At 39.5% G+C, this 25,418-nt stretch overlaps 1 protein-coding gene across 1 annotated transcript in view; it reads left to right on the forward strand.

The window, feature by feature from the left end:
• The first annotated feature begins 454 nt into the window (after positions 1-454).
• The window catches only part of fzd3a (frizzled class receptor 3a), a 44,081-nt gene continuing 19,117 nt past the window's right edge, over positions 455-25,418 (forward strand). Inside the window, exon 1 of the mRNA XM_079571811.1 lies at positions 455-675. Coding sequence (XP_079427937.1) covers positions 475-675 — 201 coding nt within the window. The 5' untranslated portion in view covers positions 455-474. The remainder of the gene's footprint in view (positions 676-25,418) is intronic.

Genomic DNA, 25,418 nt, shown 5'->3' on the forward strand with positions numbered 1-25,418 from the left:
CGTTGCTTATATATCATCCAATACAGTGTCAGCCTTTTAAACTACACCACTGCTTCCCTCTTATGCATTTCCTAAACACATTTAATATGTTTGATCTGCTTTTATAATGTTCAGTCCTTTACAAATCTATATATTGTTGATCAAAGCTTTATAATGTTAAACCAGTGCATCCAAAGTGCTCATTTTGATGTGTTTTCCTGCTCTTCCCCACAGCGCTGACCGTCGTGTCCGCAGACGTCATTGATTGGTTTATTCTCTGTGACGGTGCAGGGTGGAGTTTTCTCAGCCTCTCTCTCTGGTGATGGAGTTCCTCTGACAAAGCCATGACTGCTGCTGCCGGTTCCAACCATGGCTCCACCACCTCCCACAGCGCACCGGAGATCACTGCTGTGTGAGCGGAAGACACTGCCCCACACTCCTTAAGGCTCCCCCTCCTCCCGTCAGGCGCTTTCCTCACCGTAAGCACCGGTCATCATGGGTCTGCTTTGGGTGCTCTCCGTCTCCATGGTGGCCGCCTGCGTGGCCATCCCCATGGACGCGGCTGCCGGGAGCCACAGCCTCTTCACCTGCGAGCCCATCACCCTGCGGATGTGCCAGGGCCTGCCCTACAACGCCACCTTCATGCCCAACGTCCTGAACCACTACGACCAGCAGACGGCGGCGCTCGCCATGGAGGTACCGCTCCCTTTGCACCGCGCCTTTTGGTTTCCTGCTCACATTTGCTTACTTACCTTGATACTTCCTGGAATCACTTTGTCAGATCCGTGACCATTTCACTCCAACATGTAGGGCTGAAACGACTAATCGATTATTGAAATAGTCGACAACTAGTCGAGTAATCGATTAATCGTTTTCTGGTTCACACAGACTCAAATGGAGTAAAAATGACATAAAAACGTAGTATTTTTGTACTTTGTTTATATAGTTAGGGTCTGTGTACATTTTTTCCATTGTAAATTTCATGAATAGAGCCTCCAACAAACATTTCCCACTTAAGCTATAATGTGAGAATAAAAAAAAAAATGCAATGTTCCTACACCATTCACAGCCAAGCGATTACTCGATTAATCGATTACAAAATAATCGTTAGTTGCAGCCCTACAAAGGATACACATTTGCTTACTTACCTTGATACACTGCAAAAAGTATTTAACTAGATTAGTATAAAAATCTCAATTTGAGCATAATAATCCAAATTTTAGTTGTTTTGACTAGTTAAGAAGTTGTTGGGCATTTGTCCTGGATTATTTCACTTGTTCTGAGATGTTTCTGACTCGTTTCGATACATTTCGTCCTTATTTCAGGTCATTTTCTTTGCCAATGGGGAAAGAAAATTGCTCTTATCTCATTGGCAACTTTACTTTCTTATTTCAAAAGAGATTTACCCTAGAACTGGTCTGAAATGTCCTCAAACAAGCAAAGCAAACTTGGTCCGATCAGGAAAAGTGTCTAAATGAGTGAAAAACGCTCAAAAACAAGAAACATTTCCTCAATTCAAGTCATTTAAGCCAATGCTTGATATTTACTTTTTGCAGTGTACTTCCTGGAATTACTTTGACCATTTTACTCCAACATGTAGGGCTGAAACGACTAATCGATTATTGAAATAGTCGACAACTATTTGAGTAATCGATTAATCGTTTTCTGGTTCACACAGACTAAAACGGAGCAAAAATGACATAAAAACGTAGTATTTTTGATGAAATCCTACTTTGATTTTATATTTAGGGTCTGTCGTGGTTTGTACATTGTAAATTTCATGAATAGAGCCTTCAAAAAACATTTCCCTTTAGTTTCCTCCATCAACACATCCTCAAACAGCACCACTTAAGCTATAATGTGATAAAAAAATGGAAAAAATAAAAGTTTCCTACACCATTCACAGCCAAGCGATTCATCGATTAATCGTAAAAATAATCGATTACAAAATAATCGTTAGTTGCAGCCCTACCAACATGTCTTTTCAATCTCACAGTTACAGTCATGGATTTTAACACCAACACAATCAATCCCTTTTCAATTAATTCAGCTGAACTTTAAGCCACAGATCAATCAAATTCCCACACTGCAAAAAGTAATGAAGTAGATTAGTATAAAAGTCTCAGTTTGAGTATAATAATCCAAATTTGAGATGTTTTGACAAGGAAAGGTGTAGGTGGGCTCCTGACCCAGATTGTTTCACTTGTTTTGAGACGTTTCTGACTCGTTTCAATACATTTCGTCCTTATTTCAAGTAAATTTCTTTGCCAATGGGGAAAGAACATTGGTCTTATCTCATTGGCAGTTTTACTTTCTTATTTCAAGTGAGATTTACCTCAGAACTCGTCACAAAAGAGCAAAATAAACTTGGTCAGTTCAGGAAAAAAGTCTAAACGAGATAAAACTGCTTTAAACAAGAAACATTTCCTCAATTCAAGACATTTAAGCCAGTGCTCGATATTCACTTTTTGCCGTGTAAGAAATCCATTCTGTGATTTGCCGTTTCCTCGAAAAGAAACATTGTGATTATCACCCATGGCGGTCGGCGACTCGAACCTCGCCCTTGACGCATATGTTATCGTCAAGCCTAAAGGTCAAACATGTTTTATTAATGGGAATATATTACATTTCCCCCATAGCCACTTTTACAGACATGTATTTGGCTTTGGGGGGATGGACCTCGTTAGTCATTTTGAACTGAATGATGATGGTTTGAGGACGTTTTTAGTTAACTAGGGATGTTTGAGAGCGTTTGATGGATGTGCAGATCAGTTTTGAAGATAAATGGGTGCTGACTGTTCTTTTCTGGTAGTAATTACACTTTATTTACAGAATGTCCATGTTTGTGCTTCTGAAAGACTATCGTTGACTGTGGTTATTTGGCATTGTCCTGAATCCACATCATGTTTTCCTCCTACACCATAAAACACAAAAGCTGCACGGTCGCCTTATGGTTTCCTGTTTTGATGTTTTTTGGTTCAAATGAAACAGGAAATGTGTCAGGAGGTGGATGGCACTCTCCAAAAACAGCTCCCTGGATCACCACAGTGGCAGAGTGAGCGCTTAGTGAGGTTAAGCAGCAAGTAAACTGACAAACCAGGGGCTCTTGGGTAACTTTGGGCACGACTTAACCTGATGAAGAGTCCCACGAGTCCAAACACGTCGGTGATGACGCTGTACATATAATTCACTAGTGCCTCGGCTCCCTCTCTTCCTCTTCTATTTTATACACAAGCAGCTCATTTGGTAGTATTTGAGTATTTCACAGTTAACTAGAAGAATGGCATTGCTGCTTCTACAGTCATTGTGTCCTTGAATTTTAGAGGAAGGAACAAGAGAGATTGATAAAAGTGTTGTTTATTATTAGTTATTTTTGGGTAACACTTTACATTTCGGGCCGATAAGTCCTTGGTACTTACAATAGTACTTATGGTGGTAATTACAGTGGTACTTATGGTACTTAAAGGATACTGTAGTGAGAATTGCAAGACATGTACTTCTAGATACAGTGGTAACTCTTAGTAATGAAGGTTCTTGTTTTCCCTAATGCTGTTTTATGTTGTTTTATAGTCACACAATCCTAGAAATTACGTCTGTTTGTAGAAGTACCACATTTACTACTCATGAATTGCTGCTGTAGTATTCTTGAATTACCAATAAGCACCATACACTGCAAAAAGTATTTAACTAGATCAGTATAAACATCTCAATTTGAGCACAATAATCCAAATGTTAGTTGTTTTGACTAGGTAAGTTGTTCTTGGGCATTTGTCCTAGATTATTTCACTTGTTCTGAGATGTTTCTGACTCGTTTCGATACGTTTCGTCCTTATTTCAGGTCATTTTCTTTGCCAATGGGGAAAAAAAAATTGTTCTTATCTCATTGGCAATTTTACTTTCTTATTTCAAGCCAGATTTACCCTAGAACTGGTCTGAAATGTCCTCAAACAAGCAAAGTAAACTTGGTCCGATCAGGAAAAAGTGTCTAAATGAGTGAAAACCGCTCAAAACAAGAAACATTTCCTCAATTCAAGTCATTTAAGACAATGCTTGATATTTACTTTTTGTAGTGCAGTGTAGTGAGAATTGCAAGTTATGTACTTCTAGATACAGTGGTAACTCTTAGTAATGAAGGTTCTTGTTTTCCCTAATGCTGTTTTATGTTGTTTTAGAGTCACACAATCCTAGAAATTACGTCTGTTTGTAGAAGTACCACATTTAATACTTATGAATTGCTGCTGTAGTTTTCTTGAATTACCAATAAGTACCATAGATGCATCACTGAAACTACTAGAAACTATCATATCAAAGTATCAAAGTACATAGAAGTACACTGCAAAACGTGAATATCAAGCATCGTCTTAAATGACTTGAATTGAGGAAATGTATCTTGTTTTGAGCGGTTTTCACTCATTTAGACACTTTTCCTGATCGGAGCGAGTTTACTTTGCTTGTTTGAGGACATTTCAGACCAGTTCTAGGGTAAATCTCGCTTGAAATAAGAAAGTAAAATTGCCAATGAGAAAAGAACAATTTTCTTTCCCCATTGGCAAAGAAAATGACCTGAAATAAGAACGAAATGTATCGAAACGAGTCAGAAACATCTCAGAACAAGTGAAATAATCTAGGACAAATGCCCAAGAACTACCTAACTAGTCAAAACAACTAAAATTTGGATTATTATGCTCAAATTGAGATGTTTATACTGATCTAGTTACTTTTTGCAGTATATGACCTTCATTACTAAGAGATACAGTGGTAACTCTGTGTCTCCCTAACCCCTAACCCGAATGACTAGTAATTATGACGTTTAGTACCACAATAATAACCTAGTACTTATCCTGTAAGTACTGCGGACTTACCGGCCCGTAATGTAAAGTCTTACCCATTTTTGTTTATCATGAGGAATATTCCTACTGTGTGAACGCTTTCACTGATAATGCCAATAAAACTGTATTCTGATTTCGGTCATGAGATCCACCATGCCTATAGGATGAATGCTTGTATCGGTTGTTCAGTAGCTCAGGTGAATTGAAGCCATTATATCACAAACAGCAGTGTTGTTTCGGCTTGTTTGACACTGTTAATATGAACAAGACTGTTTGCAGCCCAAACCAGGGAGACGCCCGTGCTCCAGGACCTCTTTTCAGGGAGAATAGATTGATAATAGATTTGATCATAGAGAATTTGATCTGGGCTTTTCTCCAGCTCTTTCCTCATAGATCCTCCTCCTCCTGCTGCTGCTGCTGCTGCTGCTAAACACAACCTCCCACTAGTCCTACTACAAGTCTGAACACACTAACCTACTTTCATACGGCTTCTTCCTGCTTCAGGGCACAGGGAGTATTATCAAAAGATTAAGCCCAAAATTAAGTTTTAATATTTGTCCCTGAAGACCTGGAGCTTTGTTCATTATTTACAGCACTTTGTTGTTTCGAATCTCGACTTTTCTCTCGATCAAACACTGCAAAAAGTATTTAACTAGATCAGTATAAACATCTCAATTTGAGCATAATAATCCAATTTTTTGTTGTTTTGACGAGTTAAGAAGTTCTTGGGCATTTGTCCTGGATTATTTCACTTGTTCTGAGATGTTTCTGACTCGTTTCGATACGTTTTGTCCTTATTTCAAGTCATTTTCTTTGCCAGTGGGGAAAGAAAATTGGTCTTATCTCATTGGCAATTTTACTTTCTTATTTCAAGCGAGATTTACCCGAGAACTGGTCTGAAATGTCCTCAAACAAGCAAAGTAAACTCGGTCCGATCAGGAAAAGTGTCTAAATGAGTGAAAACCGCTCAAAACAAGAAACATTTCCTCAATTTAAGTCATTTAAGCCAATGCTTGATATTTTACTGTTTGTAGTGAACGGCATTTCAGCCCCAGTCACTTTACATAACGGGCTTCCAGACAGCGGGGCTATAAGTGGTGATTACTGCGCTCTGTGGCTGGATTAGTGTTTCGTGTTTTGGGCCTGGTTTTATTGTTGTGATTCCCCCCGGATTATCTCCATTTCCAGTTGACGGTCGAGGCCCCGTGATCCATGCGTCGGCCCGTTAGGTTAAGCCGACTTCGAGCAATCACCGACTCAGCTCCCGCCACATGCCAGCCTCCGCTCGGACGTCTAAATTTATCTGCGTTTATCCCGGCTGGTATCATGTTTCCGGACCCCAGCCCCCCCCCCCCCTCCTCACACAGCCGGGCACAGCAGCGGAGAGGCTACCCGGGCTACCAGCTGGCCATCTGTGCCATCCTGCAGACCCTGGAGGACACACACAGGGCGGGCGCTGTGCCATGAAGCTCCAGGATTATGTAACCCATGAATATGCCCTGTACAGATCAGGAGAACAGCTGTACCTGCCCCGACTCCCCTGCTCTTATTATGCCTCTTTTGTTAGGAATAATCGTATTGCCTTGCCCTATGTTGGCACAAACATTCACTCACATGTGTTTACCAAGGCCCGAGTTAGAGTTCTTAGATTGCCTGTCCTTGATGACGGGTGAAAAGCACGTCGTGATGTCCAGTCCGTGGATAAAAAGTCATGAATTGCTCTGCTGATATGTCAACTCTCTGTTCACTACGAAAAGAAAATATCAAGCATTGGCTTAAATGACTTGAATTGAGGAAATGTATCTTGTTTTGAGCGGTTTTCACTCATTTAGACACTTTTCCTGATCGGAGCAAGTTTACTTTGCTTGTTTGAGGACATTTCAGACCAGTTCTAGGGTAAATCTCGCTTGAAATAAGAAAGTAAAACTGCCAATGAGATAAGAACGATTTTCTTTCCCCATTGGCAAAGAAAATGACCTGAAATAAGGACGAAATGTATCGAAACGAGTCAGAAACATCTCAGAACAAGTGAAATAATCTAGGACAAATGCCCAAGAACTTCTTAACTAGTCAAAACAACTAAAATTTGGATTATTGTGCTCAAATTGAGATGTTTATACTGATCTAGTTAAATACTTTTTGCAGTGTTGTTTGTGGAGGGATAAAAAATGCCATCTTATCTTAGAAATTTAGCTTGATTTGTACTTGAAATAAGACTTTTGATGCTGATTTTGACGAGGTTTCGACTCGTCTTGAAATAAGATTACCAATGGAATAAGCATTAATTTGCTCAAAATAAGACAAATTAACTTGAACACTTAAAATAAGACCAAAAAAAAACCCTGAAATGAGACAAAATGGTCAAAGACAAGAAAAATCTGTCTAGTTCCATCGGCAATCTTGTTTCAAGACGAGTCAAAACCGTATCAAAAGCAGCATTAAAAGTCTTATTTCAAGCACTTTTAAGTCATTTTTGTCTAAGATAAGATTTCATTTTTTCCATTTTTTATTCATTAGCCTGGTTTGTAAGGATTCGAGTCCAGATTACGCTGCAAAAAGTAATTAACTAGATCAGTATAAACATCTCAATTTGAGCACAATAATCCAAATTTTAGTTGTTTTGACTAGTTAAGAAGTTCTTGGGCATTTGTCCTAGATTATTTCACTTGTTCTGAGATGTTTCTGACTCGTTTCGATGCATTTCGTCCTTATTTCAGGTCATTTTCTTTGCCAATGGGGAAAGAAAATTGGTCTCATCTCATTGGCAATTTTACTTTCTTATTTCAAGCGAGATTTACCCTAGAACTGGTCTGAAATGTCCTCAAACAAGCAAAGTAAACTTGGTCCAATCAAGAAAAATTACTAAATTAGCGAAAAACTCTCAAAACAAGATATATTTTCTCAACTCAAGTCACTTAAGACAATGCTTGATATTCACTTTTTGCAGATTATAAACCTTTACCAGTTTGGCAGGTGTAATTTCCGCATGAAAACACATTCAGGGTTAAAATGCACATTCAGTGTGTTTCACAATCTCACCATCTCAATCGTTGTGTGGTTATTTTTTTCTCCGCAGTTGCATGGAACCATCAAATATCAAATAAAATTGACTTTTGTGGTTTGCAAGCGCTCAAATCAAATATTAATTTAGTAATAGAGAGAGATCGAGACATCTTGACTTGCTTTTCATATTCGGAAATAAACTATTCCCTTAAAGAAGTAGCACACACTGTGAATAATTAAGAATATCCCATGATATCGGGGTCAGTTTAAGTTCAAGGCTGTTTTTCTCCTAATTAAGAGCTCAGAGTTTGGGGGGTTTTAAATGAGTGGTGCACCAGTGTTAGTTTTCACAACATATTTTAATTTAGTTTTAGTCTTTTGACGAAAATGTAGTTCGATTTTAGTTTAGTTTTAGTCTAGTCTTGTTTTTTGGGGGGGTTTTCATGTTATTGTTGTTTTTTCATCGCTTTTTTCATCGCTTTGTCGTCACGTTTTCGTCACATCTTGTTGCTTTTCCAGCACATTTTTTGTTTTTGGGATGCTTTTCTTTTAACCCCTTAACTCCCACCTGAACCGAGCACATTTTCTCCAGTTTGGCTTTACCCCAATCCAAAAGCTTCTGAGAAAAAAGGTGTGGAAATAGCGACAAAACTGAGACGAAAACAATGATGGAAATGTGGCAAAAAGTGAGAAAACATTGACAAAAAAGTGGCAAAAATGTCACAAGAAATTGATGAAAAATGTACGAAAAAAAGACAAAAAATTGACAAAAAAATGACCAAAAATTTGACCAAAAAATGTACGAAAAAAAGACAAAAAAATGACATAAAAATGACATAAATGTGACAAAAAACTGATTTAAAAAAATTGACAAAAAATGACAAAAAAGTTACAAAAATGAGTTGAATAAGTTTGAATAAAAAAGTGACGAAAAATTGATGAAAAAGTGGCAAAAATGTCACCAAAAAATGACGAAAATGTGACAAAGAAATTACAAAAATCTGACCAAAAAAGGACCAAAATTTGATAAAAATTCGACCAAAAAAATAGCAAAAATGTGACGAAAAATTGACAAAAAATTGCTAAAAAAAATTGACAAAAAAATTACTAAACTGTGATAAAAATTCTACCAAAAAAATTGCAAAAATGTGACAAACAAATGACAAAAATGTGATAAAAAATTGACGAAAAAATGACAAAAATGTGACAAAAAATGACAAAAAAGTTACATAAATGAGTTGAATACCCAACAAAAAAATGATGGAAAAAAATCTGATGACGTGAGGAAAAAGATCCTCTCGGTTCAGGCGGGAGTTAAGAGGTTAAGCTTTTAGATTTGGGTAAAGCTCGGCTACACCCGGGGGGTAAGGCTAAGGTAAAGTGAGAGGCCAGACCGGTGGCCCGAGAGCCAGTGGCCCTTCTGTGCTCTTCCAGAATACAGGACATATGGCCAGTCCGCCCCTGGTCGACTTTGCATTGATAATCTTCATTCTAATCATATTTAATGTTGTTCCTCTGCTTCATGGAGCTGCTCCACATGAACAAAGCTCAGAGCTGATCCTTTAACAGAGAATTTACATGATCTGAGGCTCTTTCAGACGCTCAATAGAAGTTTGGATGATTTTAGTCTCTCCTTTTCATTTTTATTTAGTCTCATTTTAGTCGACTCAAATATCTGGACATTTTAGTCGTAGTTTTAGTCTCATGAGAAACTTTTAATTTAGTTTTAGCCCAATTTTAGTCACAAAAACATCACTTTGACTCAAATTAAGACTAAATATTTTGGTGCACTGCGTATATGTGGTGTTTTATGCTGCACACTTTTAGCAACAGCTCCAACTATCTTAATCTTACTGTGGTTTTAAATGTTATTACTGCCCCGGCCGCTCACAGGAAACAGCATTAACGTCGTATCACGCTAATCTAAAGCCACGTTTGCCGTCGTTGCTGATTCTCGGAGTTGCTCTCGGTTTCCTGGCGTGTCGTCACTTCCATTAGTCACGGCGCCACAATCAAGACTCTTTTAGCGGCGAAAACGGCTCGCTGGGTTTTGAAAAACTCCTGGAAACCCCGAACGAGAATGTGGCTCCGTTTTGGCGCCTGTTTTCCCGATCCGCTTCATGGGAGAGTTTAAAGCTTCTGAGATGTTGAAGGCGACTAAATGAGAATTGACAGCTGATTTGAAAGAGAATTAGCTGGTGTGAATGGCCGTGATAATGATGATGAATGCCTCGCACCGTGGAGGAAGCTGGAGCTGGACCCGACCCAGCGCCGGCTCGCTCTGCAGTTTTTGTCCGAACCTCCTGGAGTGGTGTTCCTTTAACATGTCGAGCATTCACGGTTTTGTCCACGTCCCCGGTAACGTGGGGGCAATTTGTCTTGTTATAAACTATACTTTATTGTCGCGAGGAGTTTATTCTCAAATCACCGGCTGCTCATTTGCTCATGACCATTTTTCATCCGCCGACAGGACTAGCTTTCGATTTCTCTGCTCAGAATCGGTCATTGTGAAAGCTTGTCTGCCGGACGAACAAAGAAAGCGGTTTCAAAAACAGGATTTTGTTATGTGTGCTACTGCTCATCCTCGTGACCGCCAGATGACCTCGCTGCCGAAGTGGGACAGAGCCTTGAGGCTGGGAATTGGCTATTTCTGCGCCACAATGATACTGTGCCACATTCGCAGTAAGTGGCGGCGTGGCGAATATCGCTGACGCTACAGAACAGCCACGAGGGCCACCGGGGGTTTCACAAAGCTCCACACTGCAAAAAGATCAGTATAAACATCTCAATTTGAGCATAATAATAAAAATGTTAGTTGTTTTGACTAGTTAAGTTGTTCTTGGGCATTTGTCCCAGATTATTTCACTTGTTCTGAGATGTTTCTGACTCGTTTCAATACATTTCGTCCTTATTTCAGGTCATTTTCTTTGCCAATGGGGTAAGAAAATCGGTCTCATCTCATTGGCAATTTTACTTTCTTATTTCAAGCGAGATTTACCCTAGAACTGGTCTGAAATGTCCTCAAACAAGCAAAGTAAACTTGGTCCGATCAGGAAAAGTGTCTAAATGAGTGAAAACCGCTCAAAACAAGAAACATTTCCTCAATTCAAGACATTTAAGACAATGCTTGATATTTACTTTTTGTAGTGAGGACTTCTGCATTTCAGTCGATCAACTTCACGCTAACACAAATATAGTGTTGGCTTTTGTGTTATAACTATCTTGTAGTATTTTGTGCTACCCTCTAACAGGCAGGTTTGGTTGATGGTTAGTGCTAGATCGTCTGCTCCGGAGGGACAGTCTGCTGTGAAAACGTGAGATATCATGACACAAATTAAAGGTTAGGGCCAGGGAAATGGTTTAACCTCTTAACTCCCGCCTGAACCGAGAGGATCTTTTTCCTCACGTCATCAGATTTTTTTCCCAACATTTTTTTGTTGGGGATTCAACTCATTTTTGCCACTTTTTTGTAATTTTTTATCACATTTTTGTCATTTTTTCGTCATTTTTATAAAATTTTTGTCACATTTTTTATCACATTTTTGTCATTTTTTCGTCATTTTTTATAAAAATTTTGTCACATTTTTTTATCACATTTTTGTTATTTTTCGTCCATTTTTTTGTCAATTTCTTGTGACATTTTTGCCACTTTTTCATACATTTTTCGTCGCTTTTTTGTCAATGTTTTCTCACTTTTTTGTCACATTTCCATCATTGTTTTATTGCTATTTTCACAGCTTTTTTCCAGAAGCTTTTGGACTGGGGGTAAAGCCAAACTGGAGAAAATGTGCTCGGTTCAGGCGGGAGTTAAGGGGTTAACCTTAAGGATTAGGATTATTTGTATTTTTAGACAAACCAACTCATAGATCTATACAAACTCACAGCAGACCGGCCCTCTGGAGCAGACGATCTAGCACTAACCTTGGTTGATGGGAGGGACATTGTAGTGTTGTTTCTCATACAGACTAAACGGAGGGAGTTTAAAAATGTTAAAGGGGGGGTATTATGCAAAATGGACTTTTTCAAGCTTTCCATCATGTTATTCTGTCACTCCCTCATTAAAAACATGCCTGAAGTGTTGCCTTGGCACATTCACGTATTTCTGAGTCATCTGTAAAAACTCTGATGGCGGCCATTTTAGGGATAGCTTTGCCTGAGTCCTCCTAGGAACGCCCCCACCTCCTGGAGACGCCTCCGAGCTTTGGTCACCAGCCGAGTAACCGACCACTGCTCCTCAGCAGAACCCCCTCCCCACTGATGCCACAGACAGCGTGTGGAGGGGGCGTGTCTAAAGGCTCAGAGGTTCTTAAAGAGACAGAGGCCTATTTCAAGACATTCACTACAGCCATTTTGAGAGAGACATTTTATACAAGGCAGTTATTCTAATTTACTGCATTTACAGACCAACAGAAGGTTTGTCATCAGTGTAGTGAGATATAGACTGGTGCTATGTGACTGAAAAAAGCAGAACACCCCCTCTTTAAAGGGACTAGAGGGAGTTTAAAAATGTTAAAATGATGTATTTTCCTCCCCCTACATGTTCCTCCATGTCAAATGTGTAGAATGAGCCCAGACCTGTTCACCACAACTGCCTCTAAAATCCTGCACTGTCGCTTAAAAAGGTCCAAATTACCGTCATGCACGAGCTTCATATAGAAGCTGCAGTTACACATATGGCCTGAGGTGGCAGTAGTGAGTATAAAATGGCCAACTTGCATCCAGCCCCTTTAAGGAATCTTTTTATTGAATTGACAGTGTTTCCTGACCAGTTTATCAGCTCGGTCGTGTTCTCGAAAATCCCCTCAGGAGCCGGAGAACGTACACAGGCGGCTGACGTTGCCTGTTCCTGCTCTAAAGTAATAACTTTCAGATTTCCTTTGTAGATCAGGCCAGCTGCAGATTCTTATTGCGTCAGTTTGATAAGATCGTTTAGACGGAGCCCGAGCCAAGGCCGCAAATCACTTAAATGGAAGCGAGATCAAAACCGGGAGGCACGTGATTGTTGTTGTGGAGGGGGAACGTTCACTCCAAAACCTGGAAACAAGCCCAGATCCTCCTCGAATGTTTGTGACGGAGCTGTACTCGTCAATCAAGCTTTATCAGCTGTTGTTTTGAACCCGTCAGCTCTCGTTTCGGGTTTACAACGCGTCCTTATATACTGTTACTCGAATAACCCAGATACACTCCACCCTCCGCCGTGTGAAAGGGTTTATGAAGAATGGGAGAGGTGTAGGTTTCAGTAAAACGCTGAATGATGAATCTCTCCATCGCCGGCCTGTGTAAAACTACAAAAAGTAAATATCAAGCATTGTCTTAAATGACTTGAATTGAGGAAATGTATCTTGTTTTGAGCGTTTTTCCGCTAATTTAGACACTTTTCCTGATCGGAGCAAGTTTACTTTGCTTGTTTGAGGACATTTCAGACCAGTTCTAGGGTAAATCTCGCTTGAAATAAGAAAGTAAAATTGCCAATGAGATAAGAACAATTTTTTTACCCCATTGGCAAAGAAAATGCCCTGAAATAAGGACGAAACGTATCGAAACGAGTCAGAAACATCTCAGAACAAGTGAAATAATCTATGACAAATGCGCTGCTTTACATGAAAACATTAGCTGCTTATAGAGACGGCTGCACTTTGTCGTAGCTTTACTGTTGTTTTGAGCTCAGACTATAAATGTGTTCAGGTCTCAGGCTTTTTTGTCTCCTAGTTTATAAATGTTGTTTCAAAATTGTTTGAAAATCTTTACAATATGAGATTTTTAGGTTAACCTCTTAACCCCCACCTGAACCCTGCACATTTTCTCCAGTTTGGCCTTATTAAATCTGAAAGATTCTTGGAAAATAAGTATCAGAATAGCTACAAAAGAGGGACGAAAAAGTGACAAAAATGTGATGAAAAATAGACCAAAAAATTATGAAAATGTGACGAAAAGAGACAAAAAAATTGATGAAAAAGTGACAAAAATTTGACGAAAATGGGAAAAAAAAACAAAAAATGTGATGAAAATGTGACAAAAAAGAGACAAAAAATGTACAAAAAATTGACAAAGAATATAGCGAAAAAGTGACAAAAATGTGACAAAGAGAGACAAAAAATTTGATGAAAAAGTGACAAAAAATTGATGAAAAAGTGACAAAAAATTGATGAAAAAGTGACAAAAAATTGACAAAAAAAGTGACAAAAATGTGATGAAAAATAGACCAAAAAAATATGAAAATGTGACAAAAAGAGACAAAAATATGATGAAAAAGTGCCAAAAAATGACGAAAATGGGACAAAAAATATATAAAAATGTGATAAAAATGTGACAAAAAAGTGACAAAAAATGTACAAAAAATTGATAAAGAATATAGTGAAAAAGTGGCAAAACATTTGATGAAAAAGTGACAAAAAATTGATGAAAAAGTGACAAAAAATCATAAAAATGTGATGAAAAAGTGACAAAAAAGAGACAAAAAAAGTGACAAAAAATTGACTAAAAAAGTGACAAAAAATGACAAAAAATTGACAAAGAATATAATGAAAAAGTGACAAAAAGTGACAAAAAAGTGACAAAAAATCGACAAAGAATATAGCGAAAAAGTGACAAAAATGTGACAAAAAGAGACAAAAAATGTGATGAAAAAGTGACAAAAAATTAAGAAGAAATTGATGAAAAAATGACAAAAAATTTACAAACATTTTATGAAAAAGTGACAAAAAAAAATGAATGTGACAAATAATTTGACCAAAAAGCAACAAAAATGGTAAAGTAAATTAATCTAGGAAAAATGCCCAAGAACAATTTACCAAGTCAAAACAACTAAAATCTGGATTATTATGCTCAAATTGAGATGTTTACACTGATCTACTTCATTACTTTTTGCAGTGGGGTCTTTGCTAGTAAAGACGTCCCTCCGCTGGCACGACACGCACTCATAACATGCTCTGATAAGCCCCATTCAGCGCGACACCCCAGGTTTAAAAGGCCCGATTGTTTTATTTAATGTCCTACACGGTGTTTAATGGCGGCACGAGAAGAGAATCCTCACAGTGAGCCCGGCCAACCCCGAAACACAAGGATGTCCCACCGCCTCAGCTCTTCCTTCAAATCGTCTCCTGGCATTGAATGACACGACTTCTCTTCCAACCACCACCGCTAACCCCCCCACCCCCTGCTCCTCCATCTCTTTTGTCCTCCCCCCTCCCCCGTTTGCACCGGTCGCCCAGGAAACGCTCCCAATTGTGCCGTTAACAAAAGCAGCAGAGGGTTTTTTTTTTTCTTCTCCCCTCTCTTTCCGAGCCTCCCGGGAGGTGGTCCGCTCCGCCCCGCAGTGGTGACCTCCCCGAACCCTCTCCCCCGGCCCTCTCCTCCCCGCTCCTCCTCTGGTGATGCCCCGCCGGTCGCCATGGAGCCGGCTCAGAAATGCAGGGAATTGGTATTAAAGGGAGTGTTAGTGTAGGGCGGGTGGGGCAGATTTAGCTGACGCAACAAAACGTGGCAAATATAAGCTTGTAAATCGGTTAAAGAGGGGGTATTCTGCTTTTTTTCAGTCACACAGCACCAGTCTATATCACACTACAATGATGAGCAAACCTTCTGTTGGTCTGTAAATGCAGTAAATTAGAATAACTGCCTTGTGTAAAATGTCTCTCTCAAAATGGCTGTAGTGAATGTCTTGAAATAGGCCTCTGTCTCTTTAAGAAGCTCTTAACTCCCGCCTGAACCGAGCATATTTTCTCCTGTTTGGCTTTACCCCCAGTCCAAAAGCTTCTGGAAAAAAGGTGTGAAAATAGCGACAAAACTGAGACGGAAAACAAGGATGGAAATGTGACAAAAAAGTGATGAAAAATTGATGAAAAAGTGGCAAAAATGTGACAAAGAAATTACAAAAATATGACAAAAAAATGACCAAAATTTGATAAAAATTCGACAAAAAAAATGGCAAAAAATGTGATAAAAAATTGACGAAAAAATGAAAAAAATGTGACAAAATAATTAGAAAAATATGATAAAAATTTGACAAAAAATGACCAAAAAAATGACAAAAAAATGACAAAAAATGACAAAAAATGTGATGAAAAATTGACGAAAAAATGACAAAACTGTGATAAAAATTTGATAAAAAATTGACCAAAAAATGAAGAAAAAAAAAGTAGAAAAATGTGATAAAAATTGACGAAAAAATTACAAAAATGTGACAAAAAATGACAAAAAAGTCACAAAAATGAGTTGAATCCCCAACAAAAAAATTATGGAAAAAAAATCTGATGCCGTGAGGAAAAAGATCCTTTCGGTTCAGGCGGGAGTTAAGAGGTCACGAACCTCTGAGCCTTTAGACACGCCCCCTCCACACACTGTCTGTGGCATCAGTGGGGAGGGGGTTCTGCTGAGGAGCAGTGGTTGGTTACTCGGCTGGTGACGAAAGCTCGGAGGCGTCTCCAGGAGGTGGGGGCGTTCCTAGGAGGACTCAGGCAAACCTATCCCTAAAATGGCCGCCATCAGAGTTTTTACAGATTACTCAGAAATACGTGAATGTGCCAAGGCAACACTTCAGCCATGTTTTTAATGAAGGAATGACATAATAACATGATGGAAAGCTTGAAAAAGTCCATTTTGCATAACACCCCCTCTTTAAAGGGGAGTCCCGCAAGGCTCTGTGTTAGGTCCGCTACTCTTTTCATGATATCAAAGCTTTCAACCGAAAACATCCAGCTAAAACTACATTCTTGCACTTGTCATCACAGCTACATTCTGTTTTTTTTTATATGAACTGCGGTGAAAAATGACTATTGGAGATGAAACGCTTCACATTCTGCTTTTATTCTTTACCAAAGCATTTCATTTGGCTCGGCTTCATCACGTTGAGGTGCAGAAGTGTGAGGCGAGAGCAGTGGGAGTGGGAGCGAGTGGGGGGGGGACCCGGGACAGTCCACACAGAGCAGTTGTCTTTTGTCTGATGTTTATCTGTCACAGCGTCTCCACAGCTGACTCATTAAATACTAATGACTTCAGAATTAGTCTGCTGCACGGAGCCCCTCCCACCGGCATTAATAAATAACATCCCAACTGCCTTAAAGAGATTAGGTTTTTTCAAAAACTGTTCACATTAATGTCAAGAGGCCAACGGGTCCTAACAGCTAACACGAGGCTGCGTTTAAAGGGTACTTTTTACATGTCGTGTCCTGTCCCGAGGCACCACCAGCAGAAAATATAAAAAAATGTAACCCTCTAGCCTATATTCAGTCGTTCTCATCAAAGTGTCTTGAATAGGAACACCGTATAGCAGGGGGAGGCAGGTTTTCTTGGTGGAGGCCGGTTTTCTTTATTGTAAATAGACCGAGGGCCGAAGCCGCTGATTATTCGCCCAAAGTAAAGCACTGGAAAAATGACCTATAAATGACTTGAAGTTGCTTGAATTAAAGTTCTTCTATGTTGAATTTGAGTTGGTTTGAACTAATCCCTAGACACAAATGCTATAGCGCCGATGGAACAAGAATAAAACCCACCTGAAATCAGACAAACTTATCTGAATTAAGAGAAAAACTTCTAAGACTACTAAGGTTTTATCTTGTCTAAGACCAGACCAAATCTACTGAAATCTTAGATTTAATCTGTTAATTCAAGTATATGTATGTCATTTCTTCCTCTAAACGATTATTCTTCTCCCAGTGCACTTCCTTCAAACGCCGGTGTTGTACATAATATATTATCTCATTGTGTGCATTGACAGTATTTCTACCTTTTTTTCTCCCATTTAACTCTAATTGTGTTAAAAAAATACTCTCTGACTAGTGTAATAATGTTTCTCAAAATCATCTTGAGGGCCAGAGGTCACAGTCACCGCCACCTGCCGCATCCATGCATCACTCTTTCTCTTGTTTCAAAGAAATGAGCGACCTGATATGGAGTATTTATTACATGGTTGCTCTACTCTAGACAGCACAGACACTCGAAAACGGTACATTATTTGTGGATAATAATGAACTTCTTTTAAAAAAAAACAACTAGGAGAAATTGGATAATTTTCCAAGGCACACCAGACAAAATCTCACGGCGCAGGGGTTGAAAAACACTGCTGTAACTCATTGCATTCAATTGTGTTGGGACTTCTACATATTATTTTGAAGTATCAGCACAAGGGCGACACATATTTGTTATTAAAATTGGCAAAATGGTCACAATTGGCAAAGGCTGATGTGTCCTATGAAAGCATAATCCATCCTAACATGCTTTTCCCTGTTTCTCAGACCAGTCATTCGTAGCATAAGTGTTGCTATTACCAGCCCGTTCTGTTGCTTGTTTTTCCGAGCAGATTAAACCGAGCGCGATGTAAAACTCTATCTTTTAATCTGCACTTACAGATATTTAATCAAACGAGCATCTATCTTTGAACGCTGAGACTTTTCCACTGCTCGTGTGGTTGACCTGTCAGACTGTGCCCGAGCTTCCCTTCTCATCTGCTACATATCTTCACACACTTAAAGCAATCAAAAAAAACCCTTAACCCCCTTGAATTCCTAATGACAGGAGCAGCGGTGCCGAGACTGCGTTAGCGTTAGCACACACCCCCCCCCCCAGGCCTGCAGACTTGTGTATTCCAGCCCTGGATCCCCACCCGTCAAATATCGATCAGAACTGCGGCGTCTCAGCTGCTTCTACTACAAGCGCTTCCCAGGGAGAGGGTGCGGATTGTGCGACAACCCTCACGCCCCCCCATCCCGTGTAATAAAACGGCTGAGGAGGAGGAGGAGGAGGGGGAGCCAGCGCAGAATGTAAAAATAGCAAACATTGAATGGAAATGAATGGAAAGAGCCGCTCTCTGTAGCCCATATGTTTATTCAAGCGTGTCCCGTGAGGCTTCTCTTGACGGTGGGACGGTGTGTTCCGTGGAGCGCTCGTGTCGCCCGGGGCGGAGGAGCTGCAGAGAGGCGGGATGGGGCGGCCTGAGTGGATTAGATCATGTTTGCTGACAGGGGTCACTGCTGAAGTAATAGAGCGCTGCTTTACATGAAAACATTAGCTGCTTATAGAGTCAGATGGCTGCACTTTGTCGTAGCTTTGCTCGTGTGCAGCCTTTTGTTTTGAGCTCAGACTATTAATATGTTCAGGGTTTTTTGTCTCCTAGTTTTTGAATGTTGTTTCAAAATTGTCTGAAAATCTTTACAATATAAGATTTTTAGATTAACCTCTTAACCCCCACCTGAACCCTGCACATTTTCTCCAGTTTGGCCTAATTAAATCTGAAAGCTTCTTGGAAAATAAGTATCCCCGCTATAATCTGGCATATTTACAGTGCTCATGTGCAACTGTTCATCAATGTGCATTGTCCCTATCAAATAAATAAAATAAATAAATAAAAATAGCTACGAAAGAGCGACGAAAAAGTGATGAAAAATAGACCAAAAAATTATGAAAATGTGACAAAAAGAGACAAAAAATGTCGAAAATGTGACAAAAAATTTACAAAAATTTGATGAAAAAGTGACGAAAAATGTCAAAAATGTGACGAAAATATGATGAAAAAGTGACAAAAAATTTGACGAAAATGGGACATTTTTTAGAAAAATATAATGAAAAAGTGACTAAAATTTGACAAAAAGAGACAAAAAAATGGATGAAAAAGTGACGAAAATTTGACGAAAATGAGACAAAAAAATTCTAAAAATATGATGAAAAAGTGACAAAAAACAATGAAGATGTGACAAATAATTTGACCAAAAAGTAATAAAAATGCAATAATAAAGTGGGAAAAAAAGTGATGGAAAAGTAGCAAAAATGTGTGACGAGCAAAAAAGCAATGGAAAAAGATGACTTGAGATGAGTTTTGTTGGTCTTATCTTTCAAAGGAGGCGTTACGAGAGCCGGGGTTTAAGAAGTTTTAAAGCTGCACAACATATCACCAAATCATTGAAATTTAAGTGCCACAGTGTCCTGAAAAAATGGTTTTAGCCTCTCTTCTCCCAACTCATTCCATCTACGTCTTGTTTTGATCCATTTCAAGGCAAAACCAGTTTGTTACGGTCTTTGTTTAGACTTGTATAGAATGTGCTGTGTTGAAAGGTTACAGTAAAGCACATTTCCCTTCGTGCAGCCGACTCCAGGGTTTGTTACTCCAGGTTCTGCTTCCCCGCGTGTCTCCAGAGAACGCCGCTCACTCACGACCGCCCGGTTTCCTTCCAGCCGTTGTCTAATGTTACTCGCTCTGAAAAGGGAGCCATTGAAGGAGCTTGTTCTTCACAGCAGCTTTTCTTTAGGCCCAGAATTGGACCCGCAGCCTCCCTTTTCTTACCCTTGTTTGCAGAAGGGTCATTGCCGTGGGTGTGTTTTCCCAGAGCCTGATGTCGCCACAAAGGCAAACTGCTATTGCTATTGTAACAGCTGGGCTCGCCAGGCTCCAGCAATTACAGAGAACGGGGTGTAAAACGGGCAAATATCAGCGGACGTGAGGCGGCTGTTACACATTGTGAGCTAGAATACAACAAATTCTGATTTAACAAAGCTGAATTTTGTCTTATTGTTGCTCAAAGTGACTTGCAGTGTTAAGGAGTCATCCACACAGGCCTCAGCGGCTCACGGTGGGAAGATGTTTTAGTTAGGGGGCGCTGAGGGACAAAATTTACCCCCAAAATACTTTTTCTGTGCATAAATCCTGTTGATTAACCAGTACCTAATGAGGACCAAGCTTATTTAACCTCTTAACTCCCGCCTGAACCGATAGCATTTTCTCCAGTTCAGCTTTACCCAAATCCTGTAGGCCAGTGTGACGCCTCATCTGAAAGACCTACAAAACTAAATGGATCTTTTTCCTCACATCATCAGATTTTTTTTCAGCACTTTTTGGGCTGGGCAGTCGTCTCATTTTTGTCAAATTTTCGTGACTTTTTTGTCACTTTTTCGTCAAATTATTCACATTTTTTTTGGTCAAATTCTTATCACTTTTTCGTCCATTTTTTCAAAAAATTTCGTCAAAATTTTCTCACTTTTTTGTCAAAATTTTGTCCATTTTTGTAATTTTTTGTAATTTTTTTGTCACTTTTTCGTCCATTTTTTCTAAATTTTTTGTCAAATTTTTCTCACTTTTTTGTCAATTTTTTGTACATTTTTTTGTCACTTTTTTGTCAAATTATTCGCATATTTTGGTCAAATTCTTACCACTTTTTCATCCATTTTTTCTTAATTTTTCGTCAAATTTTTTCATCAAATTTTTGTCCATTTTTGTAATTTGTTGTAATTTTTTTGTCCATTTTTTTGTCATTTTTTAGTCCATTTTTTCTCAATTTTTCGTCAAATTTTTCTCACTTTTTTGTCACTTTTTTGTCCATTTTTTCCTCAATTTTTCATCAAATTTTTCTCACTTTTTCGTCAAATTTTTGTCAATTTTTGTCATTTTTAGCAAATTTTTTGTCACTTTTTCGTCAATGTTTTCTCACTTTTTCCACATCTCCATCCTTGTTTTCGTCTCACTTTTGTCGCTATTTTCACACCTTTTTCCCAGAAGCTTTTGGACTGGGGGTAAAGCTGGAGAAAATGTGCTCGGTTCAGGTGGGAGTTAAGGGGTCAATATTGCCTGCAGTTCACAAACTATCCACCAGGGGGGGGGAGCTGCAGCGCCCTCAGCACCCTGGGTTCCCACGGCCTCGGTGCCCAGTGCAGATCATCGTATCCTCCGCAGCTGCGTCCGGTGAAACGCGAGCTCCCCATCTGTGCTGTAAACGATGCGAGGCCTGATCGATGGGCGTTATGACGGGCGCGCGGGGAACGTAAACGCAGGCACTCGGCCGACATTACCCAGGCCGGTATAAATCCACGCCGTCAGCTGCGCTAATGCAGTGAAATTGACCTCTCGGCGTTTATTGTGCCACCTGTCCACAGAAGCCTCAGGGACAGCGGGACGGACGAGTAGCTGCAGATGCGGATGAGCCGAGCCCGGGGGTAACCTGAGGAGGTGTCATAATCCTCAAATATGTCTCTCGTGATCGTTGATATGCCGGACTTTGGGGATGGCCTGGATTTATGTTTCTTGATTCTGGGGCTGCAGCTAATGATTACTTTAGCGGTTGACTTGTCACTGATGATTTGTTCATTGAGTGTTTAAACGATTATGTTTATTGAGCTTTCAAGACTCTAACTTACAAACTAAAATGTGTATTGCTCCATTTTTAATCGATTGGAGCCAAGGCCGTGGGAACCCAGGGTGCCGAGGGCGCTGCAGCACCCCCTGGTGGATAGTTTGTGAACTGCAGGCAATATTAACCCCTTAACTCCCACCTGAACCGAGCACATTTTCTCCAGCTTTACCCCCAGTCCAAAAGCTTATGGGAAAAAGGTGAGAAAATAGCAACAAAACTGAGAAGAAAACAAGGATGAAAATGTGGAAAAAGTGAGAAAATAGTGACGAAAAAGTGACAAAAAATTTGACAAAAAAGTGACAAAAATTTGACAAAAAAGTAAGAAGAATTTGACGAAAAATTGAGATAAAATGGACGAAAAATGAGAAAAATTTGATGAAAAATTGAGGAAAAAATTGACAAAACAATGTGAATAATTTGACGAAAAAGTGAGAAAAAATGGAGAAAAAATTGACGAAAAATGGAGAAAAAATGGACGAAAAAGTGAAACGAAAAATGAGACGACTGCCCAACAAAAAAAGTGATGGAAAAAAATCTGATGTGAGGAAAAAGATCCATTTAGTTTTGTAGGTCTTTCAAATGAGGCGTTACACTGGCCTACGGGATTTGGGTAAAGCTGAACTGGAGAAAATGCTCTCGGTTCAGGCGGGAGTTAAGAGGTTAATAAATAGGATTTATGCACAGAAAAAGTATTTTGGTGGTAAATTTTGTCCCTCAGCGCCCCCTAACTAAAACATCTTCCCACGGCTCTGATTGGAGCTCTATCTTGGTGAAAGCCTTGTGCAAGAGTCTGTCTACCATTTTTCTTAAAGAGGGGGTGTTCTGCTTTTTTCAGTCCCATAGCACCAGTCTATATCACACTACAATGATGACAAACCTTCTGTTGGTCTGTAAATGCAGTAAATTAGAATAACTGCCTTGCATAAAATGTCTCTCTCAAAATGGCTGTAGTGAATGTCTTGAAATAGGCCTCTGTCTCTTTAAGAACCTCTGAGCCTTTAGACACGCCCCCTCCACACGCTGTCTGTGGCATCAGTGGGGAGGGGGTTCTGCTGAGGGGCAGTGGTTGGTTACTCGGCTGGTGACGAAAGCTCGGAGGCGTCTCCAGGAGGTGGGGGCGTTCCTAGGAGGACTCGGGCAAACCTGTCCCTAAAATGGCCGCCATCAGAGTTTTTACAGATTACTCAGAAATACGTGAATGTGCCAAGGCAACACTTCAGGCACGTTTTTAATGAGGGAGTGACAGAATAACATGATGGAAAGCTTGAAAAAGTCCATTTAACTGATTCCGCTTTCTCTGTGTCTATGGCCTGTATGATAAATCGTTATGACGGCCCAAAAATCTGGCCTGATTCTAATTTCTAAATCTGCTGCTCCACTTTCTCGGCGTGTCTCTGCAGTCTGTGTTTGTGAGGCTTTGCATTATCAGGCTCACACAATGGAAACCGCTGATCCCTGTAAGCTGAGCCTGTATTCGTTTGCACCGTAGCACCCGAGGGCCACGTATTCCCTCAGCGGCGTCTGCTTCCTGTCACGGCTGCGCAGACTCGTCCTCCGCAAACACGGATTCACAGAAAACCTGCTTTGCTCCGAATGTCCTTGGATTCGGTGAGCAGCTGAGAAGCAGAAAGGATGCGCCCTCTTTAATACCCCCACCCCTCCCCTCCTCCTCCTCCCAAATGAAGTGACAAATTACCCCTAGTCCTCTCCTCTCCGGCCCCTCCCCCCACGCGAACCCCGCCTGTCACAAAAGTCTTTGCATTTCGGGGGAGGGATCGGCTTGTGTCATCTGTGCTGCTGGTGCGAGATGGAGCTTACGGTGAAAACTATAGTTACCCCCTCCTTAAAATATTCTTAAATGAAATTGAAATGTATGTAAGATCTCTAAACAAAGGTTGCACTGCAAAAAGTAAATATCAAGCTTTGTCTTAAATGACTTGAATTGAGGAAATGTATCTTGTTTTTGTCGGTTTTCACTCATTTAGACATTTTTCCTGATCGGACTGAGTTTGCTTTGCTTGTTTGAGGACATTTCTGACCAGTTCTAGGGTAAATCTCGCTTGAAATAAGAAAGTAAAATTGCCAATGAGATAAGAGCAATTTTCTTACCACATTGGCAAAGAAAATGACCTGAAATAAGGACGAAACGTATCGAAACGAGTCAGAAACATCTCAGAACAAGTGAAATAATCTAGGACAAATGCCCAACAACTTCTTAACCAGTCAAAACAGCTAAAATTTGGATTATTATGCTCAAATTGAGATGTTTATACTGATCTAGTTAATTACTTTTTGCAGTGTGGAATAAGAACTCGATCAAAATACTAGATATATATAACGAACTACTTACATAATCTTTGCAGCAGCTCATATGTCGTATGGATTGGAGTTCTGCCCTAGAAGCTCAAGGTCCACTCGCTCTATATGACACATCCTTAGTTACTCATTGTTTTCTATATACTTAATACTATTTAATGCCGCTCTTCTCTTTTTGTCATTGTCTGTGTTGTCATTTTGCATTTATTTAATCTCTGTTTTGTTTTGTTTGTCTTATATTATTGTCTTGTCTTCTTTTGTTGAATTGTTTACCGTGAGTTTGTTGAAAGGCCTAGTGCCAGGCATCACCTCTGGCTGTTTTAAAATTAAAATAATAATAAAAAATTTAAATTTTTTTATATATGTACGGTGGCCCTGAAGGACAAGTCCACCTTCAGTTCAACGAGCAAAGAACAATTAGATCAAGTTAAAAAAGGGCGTGGTCTTATTGTGATTCAGTGTTTTTTTAAGTCGAATGCAGCTCAAATACACGACGTCCCTCACTTTCTCCTGCCCCCACCTGCACCGAGCACATCTTCTATAGTTTGGCTTTACCCAAATCTAAAAGCTTCCGGAAAAAAGCGTCACAGTAGAGATGAGAACACACCGGGAAAGCAACAACAATGCAAAAAAAAACAAGCGTCAAAAACACCACTAAAAAGTAATGAACAAGCAACAAAAAACATCAAAAACACAGAAAAAAAAACCTATGAAAACCTGAGAAAAATGTGACTAGGTTTGTAGCTCTTAGCTTTCAAATGAGGCTGTCGGCTCCAGTCCAGAAGCTTTTAGATTTGGGCAACGCTGAACTAGAAACTAAGAGGTTGAAGTCAATACACAGGCTTAACCCCTTAACTCCCACCTGAACCTGTGAAGCTGTGAAAATAGCAACAAAACTGAGACGAAAACAATGATGGAAATGAGACAAAAATGTCACAAGAAATTGACAAACAAATGACTAAAATGTGATAAAAATTTGACAAAAAAATTACAAAAATGTGACAGACAATGACAAAAAAATTATAAAAAATTGACGATCTTCTTTTACAAAAATATGACAAAAAATTACAAAAAACAAAAACAAAAATGTGATAAAAATGCGACAATTTTTTTTTTAAATTTGACAATAAATGACAAAAAAAATGACAAAAAAGTTACAGAAATGCATTGAATACCC

Source organism: Gobius niger (genome assembly GCF_951799975.1).
Source record: "Gobius niger genome assembly, chromosome: 15".
Lineage (NCBI taxonomy): Eukaryota > Metazoa > Chordata > Actinopteri > Gobiiformes > Gobiidae > Gobius > Gobius niger.